The sequence below is a fragment of the Mandrillus leucophaeus genome, unplaced genomic scaffold, assembly GCF_000951045.1.
Source record: "Mandrillus leucophaeus isolate KB7577 unplaced genomic scaffold, Mleu.le_1.0 Scaffold435, whole genome shotgun sequence".
In the NCBI taxonomy this organism is placed as follows: domain Eukaryota; kingdom Metazoa; phylum Chordata; class Mammalia; order Primates; family Cercopithecidae; genus Mandrillus; species Mandrillus leucophaeus.
In genome coordinates this window covers 730,637-736,271 of record NW_012104643.1, presented here as the reverse complement: position 1 = coordinate 736,271, position 5,635 = coordinate 730,637, and the positions used below count along the sequence as shown (strand labels likewise).

At 61.0% G+C, this 5,635-nt stretch overlaps 1 protein-coding gene across 1 annotated transcript in view; it reads right to left on the bottom strand.

Annotated features, from left to right (window-relative positions):
- Positions 1 to 1,587: 1,587 nt before the first annotated feature.
- Positions 1,588 to 5,635, bottom strand: part of MUC2 (mucin 2, oligomeric mucus/gel-forming) — a 36,618-nt gene continuing 32,570 nt past the window's right edge. The window contains exons 47-55 of the mRNA XM_011993865.1: positions 4,761 to 4,938; positions 4,356 to 4,460; positions 4,077 to 4,117; positions 3,817 to 3,939; positions 3,456 to 3,554; positions 2,701 to 2,829; positions 2,424 to 2,463; positions 2,075 to 2,201; positions 1,588 to 1,966 (exon numbers count right to left, since the gene is read on the bottom strand). Coding sequence (XP_011849255.1) covers positions 1,747 to 1,966; positions 2,075 to 2,201; positions 2,424 to 2,463; positions 2,701 to 2,829; positions 3,456 to 3,554; positions 3,817 to 3,939; positions 4,077 to 4,117; positions 4,356 to 4,460; positions 4,761 to 4,938 — 1,062 coding nt within the window. The 3' untranslated portion in view covers positions 1,588 to 1,746. The remainder of the gene's footprint in view (positions 1,967 to 2,074; positions 2,202 to 2,423; positions 2,464 to 2,700; positions 2,830 to 3,455; positions 3,555 to 3,816; positions 3,940 to 4,076; positions 4,118 to 4,355; positions 4,461 to 4,760; positions 4,939 to 5,635) is intronic.

Sequence of the window (5,635 nt, the reverse complement as noted above, 5' to 3'; positions counted from 1 at the left end):
TGAGCGGGCCCCAGGACCCTGGGTGGCGCTGATGAGCTGGGATATCCCAACTGGCTTCGGACCCCATAGGGCTGCTGCTCAACTCCGGCCCTCAACCACTGCCCTCCCTGGGGTCAGATGGGAGGCAGCAGCTAGGGGAGGGCAGTGGCCTCAGTCCCCCGCCAGGAGCCAGGCTCAGTGGTTCATGCTTGTAATCCTGGTACTTTGGGAGGCTGAGGTGGGAGGATCGCTTGAACCCAGGAAGGAGTTTGAGACCAGCCTGAGCAACATAGTGAGACCCTGTCTCTACAAAACAAACAAAACTATTCAAAAATCAAGTGCATGTTACTTTAGTAAAACATAGGATTGTTTTGAAAGATAAGAACAAAAAGCAAGTTCTTAAAAATTAGCCAGTCATGGTGCCACATGCCTGTACAGCTACTTGGGAGGTAGGACAGCAGGGGGTGGGACCCATTGCACCCAGGGACCTGTCGCGCCCTGGGGACCTGTCACGCCCTGGGGACCGGTTGCACCCTGGCTTTGGAAGTGCGGAGCCCAGCCCAGGTGTCTGCCCTCCTGAGGGTTTTTACACATGTAAAGGGTGTGGCACAGCCTTGCGGTCTGGGGACAAATGTCCTCCCCTTTGACCTCAGAGGATGCTTGAGGTTGGATCACTGTGCTCACGGGCCTCGGCCTCCCCGCACACACCTGCCTTTGACAGGAGACACCAGACTCCTCTCTGAACTACACAAGCACCTGCTCTGGCCCCAGCAGCCTCCGTGGGCTCCACCTAGAAGGCCGGGGGCTCAGCTCTCCAACACGAGTGGGCATTGTGCCCAGGGTCCACACCCAGTGCCCCCTGTCTGGCTGGGTCCACAGAGCCAACCAGAACTTCTGCAGGTTTGAAGGCGTTGGCAGCTCTGCCTGGCAGCTCCCCAAAGCCCTGACGGGGCCACCAGGTCCCAGTTGCCTTTTGTCACTTTGCAGCAGGAGCTTACAGTGACCTGAGGACTAAGACCTTCTCCATTTTCCCAGTGTAGAGACCCAGGGCGAGGTGCAATTCACATACACATGGCACATGCAGACACGTGTGCACACAAGCAAATGCTCGCACACACACACCCACACCCTCTCCTCAGGGCCACCTGACCCTCGTGGCTACACACACACACACACACACACACACACCCTCCCCAGGGCTACCTGTCGGGGCTACACACACACACACACACACACACACACACACACACCCCAGGGCCACCTGACCCTCGGGGCTACACAAAGTCCCCACCAACCGTGGCAAGCCTGGGAAATGGCTGTGACGGAACCCAGGGCTCTTCTCACAGATTCAGGGCTGGGGGGATTCCTACCAGGGAATCTGACCGCGTTTCCACGGCCCCATGGGGGTTTTGCCCAGGGTGAGAACCGGGAGTGGAGGGCAGGCAGCCTCCACATGCCCCCTGCATTTGGTACGAGGGATGTGCCAACCACGTGGCGTGTGTGTGGTGTCCCCATGTCCTGTGTGCAAAGCCCAGTGGCCAGGCCTCCGCCATGCACAGTGGCCAAGCCACACCCCTGCAGCACCAACCTAAACCACACAGTGCGGTGTGTCTGCCTGAGTTTATTATTGGAAAGCAAAGACTGAACAAAGACTCAGACAATAAATATCTGAAGAGAGGAAGCCAAGCTTAGGAGGCCAGGAAGCTCAGAGGGTCCGGGGGAGGCAGAGCTGTGGAGGGCAGTGAAGGGTGGCTGTGCCCACCCAGTTCACCCACTCCCCAGATGCCTGGGGGAGCGCCGGGCCCGGCGGGAGGTGTCGGTGGGCAACTCGCAGATGGTGTCCTGGCACTGGCAGCTCTCAATGTGCGTGTAGGTGTGTGCCAGCGAGCCACCATTGGGGCAGCTCAGGACCACCTCACGCTGGCTGGTTTTCTCTTCTCTGCAGCAGGAGCACCTGTGGTCCAGGGACTGGGCCCTGGCCGAGTACCTGCGGGGAGGGCGGAGTGAGGGGCGACCTCCCAGGGCCAGCGCTGGCCTCTCGCCTCTATGGGGCCCCCACCATCCCCTCCAGGCACACTCCCAGCCTGGAACTCACATGGCAAATGTCCCGCAGGACCCGGAGCAATGATTCATGAGGACGGTCTTGGTGCAGCCAGCGTACGAAACCTCCGTGATGACGGGGACGGTGGAGCAGGGCACCCTGGTCTCATTGCGAGGGATGCCTGGGGAGAGGGGGCAGCGGCTCGGGGCAGGGCCTCCACATCTTTGAGGGGAGAGGGAGGCTCTCCCTCGCTACGTCCCTTCCCCAGGCTTGGCCTCAGCCCCCAGCCCTCACTGCCCACCCGGAGGCCATTGTCCATCCTCCAGCCACCCCAGGCAGGGCTGAGGGCACCAGCCCTTGTGCCCCAACCCTGCCCACCCCCCAGGCTATGCCCTGTACTCACAGGTCTTGCAGCATCCATTGGGCATGAGTGTGATGGAGCCCTGGAGGGAAAGGAGAATGAGCCCGGGACCCCCGGACATTCCTGGGGATGACAGCACCTTCCTCCCATGCCATGGGCGGGAGTAGCTGCTGCAGAAAGCCCCAGGCAAAGCCTCCTGTGGCAGCTCAGACCAGGCCCGAGGCCACTGTCACAGCACTGGGGCCCCAGACCCTCAGAACACCAGGCGCCCCCACTCCCGGCTGAGCACCCACAGCCAGGCCCCAGGTGGCCCACTCACCGGGACACAAATGCTGGCGTCAAAGTTGGGGCAGGTGATGTTGGAGATGGACGAGATGAGCTGGTTGTGGATCTTCACGCAGCTGAAGAATGTGCAGTTGTTCTTGGGGTCGCTCTTGAAGTCCCCAGGCTGTGGGGCAGGGAGCTCTGGTGAGGGAGGGCAGCAGGCCCAGCCCCAGCCCAGCCAGGAAGACACCCTGGAGACACGTGGCTGGGGAGGCTTCCTGGCAAGGCCCAGGGCCACAGGACAAGCGACACGGGTGGGACCCCACATCAGGCACCAGTCTGGAGCCCACACAACCCTCAAAGATCTGTCTGTGTTGTAACTCAATCTATGAACGCGACCTGCCTTGGAAAAGGGATCTTTGAAGGTGTCATTAAATGAAACATCCTAAGATGAGATCATCCTGCTGGGGGGCCCTAAATCCTTACAAGGGAGAGGAGAGACAGACACAGGGAAGGAAACCTCATGGCCACAGCCAAGGGCACCTGGAGGAACCAGAGGCTGGGAAAGGTCCTTGCGTAGAGCCTCTGAGGGAGCACAGCCCTGAGGCCCTTTGCTCTGGGATTTCTGGGCCCCAGAACCAGGAGAACCCTTTCTGCCCTGAAGACGCCTGCTCATTTGTCATGGCAGCCCTAGGACGCCCATCACAGCTGTGTCCAGGACTGGGAGGACTCAGCTGGGGGATCCTGGGTGGCCTGTGCCTTGCCCTGGGCTCAAGCAACCCCGGCCATGCCAGGGCCAGCAGCACACACCTTCAGGATGACGTGCTGGTTGTCAGGCTGCTTGAGGATACAGTGCGTCTGTTCACACTTCTTGCAGCATTCCCCGGGGGCCTCCACGAGTTCAAAGCCCTGCGCACACAGACACGCCACTGCAGCGGAACTCCCAGGCTGTACCCCACACCTCACAGAGCCTGCAGGACTGCCGACAACCCCCACCTGGAGGAGGCCCCAAGCTGGGCAGGTGTCAGGACGGAGAGGTGGGAACAGGGAGAGGTTGGCATTGAAAGGAGGAAAGAAAGTGTCATGACGCAGACATGGGCCCGGGTACTTGTCTGGGAGGAGGGAAAAGGGCAGGCTGAGGTGGGGAACCAGGGCTGGGGCAGCCGCTTACTGGGCTGCAGGAGGTGCTGCAGGGCACATGGGTGCAGGTGATGGTGTTGAGCAGGGTGCTGTTGTCCACTTTGTCCGTGCACACGCAGTCCTGGCACTTGGAGGAATAAACTGGAGAACCGGGCTTCGGGCATAGGGAGAGACGTGAGGCAGGGGCTTCTCCAGCACCCCAGCCAGCCCAAGAGCCTGCCAGGACCCCCACACTGCAGCCAACCTCCTCCCCTCCTCCCCTCCTCCTCCCTCACCCAGCCCAGGGCTCACCTGGTACTCAGCATTCTCGTGAACGCACACCCCCTTGGACTCTTGGGAGAAAGAACGGAGAACGCCGTTCGTTGGAGACTGCCCCGGGATGGCCACCTGGCCAGACCCCCACTCCCAGTGCACACCCAGTGGGCGCTCAAGGCTGGGGTGGGTGCATCAACCAAGCATGCAGCCATCTGTGTCCCCAGAATCTGAGGCCCCTAGGAGAAAGCCCATCCCCCACAGCCACCCCACCCCGGGCGGCAGCCTCCCCCTGCCCCGCCCACCAGCCCTGCTTACCACACCAGTAGAAGGGGCAGCACCTGCCAGGCACCATCTTGCTCTTTGCTTCAAATCCCAGCGGGCACTCTGGGGGCTTCTCTTTGCACAGGCTGGTGTTGCACTCTGAAGACAGGGTGGGCATGCAGCCATGAGGGTGGCTCCTCACAGGCAAAGCCCCCGGGGCCACTGCACAGGGTCAGGCCCCCAGCACCACCAAGGGTCCCCTCCCACCCAGGTCAGGCCCTGCAGCAGGGAGGCCTGGACTGTGCCCAGCGGCCCCCTCCCAAGCCCTCTCAAGGGGCACATCGGAGGCCCCCAAGCCAGCTGTTTCCCCACTTGCCACAGAGGGGACAGCAGGCAGCCCGGCCTACAGGGATGTGTGCACCTCCGAGAGGTGGTGCGGGCCCCAGGGGATGGCCTTACTGCAGACGGTAATGTTGCAGCAGGTGTCGGCAGGGTTGACCTCCGTGGCGAGGTAGGTGCCGTCTTCCACACAGTGGGTAACAGGCTTCTGGCTGCACCTCTTGGTCTGGCAGACGATGCCACTTCCACCCTCCAGGCAGACACAGTTCTTGCAGTCGAACTCAAAGCGCTCCCCAAACTGCAGGGAAAGAGGGGTGAGTAGAAAGGACAGGAGGTGCCAGGCAGGCCCCGCCACACCACAGCCCTGGAGCTGCAGCTGTGGTCAGTGGGGAGAAACAGCTGCCCTGAACAGAGTGCTGAGGGATCCTGGGGGAAAACCGCATCCCTCCTCACGTCAACCTGAGCACACCAGGCAGGTTCTGGGATAGGACAGTCGCTGCTCATTCACTGATACCACAAGACCATGACCTGCTCACCAGCATCTGCCAGCAGGGGCTTGGCATGTGGTAGATGCTCCACTCAGGCCTCTCAGGTTTGTGCAGAATTTAGCTAAGGAATCAGCCACATGGATGCTACCACAGGTAGGAGGCACAGGCAGCACAGAAGTGGCCAAGATGTCGTGTCAGAGCTTCTAGACAGAGTATCATATGACCAATGGGTGGTAAATGGAGGGAGGGAGAATGGATGGATAAATAGGTGGATGGTGGGTGGATGGATGGATGGATGGATGGTGGATGGGTGGATAGATGGGTGGGCAGATGGTAGATGGATGGTGGATGGATGGATGGATGGATGGTGGATGGTTGGGTGGGTGGTCGGATGGTAGACGGATGGTGGATGGATGGATGGGTGGGTGGATGGGTGGATGGGTGGGTGGATGGATGGATGGGTGGGTGGGTGGTTGGATGGTAGACGGATGGTGGATGGATGGGTGG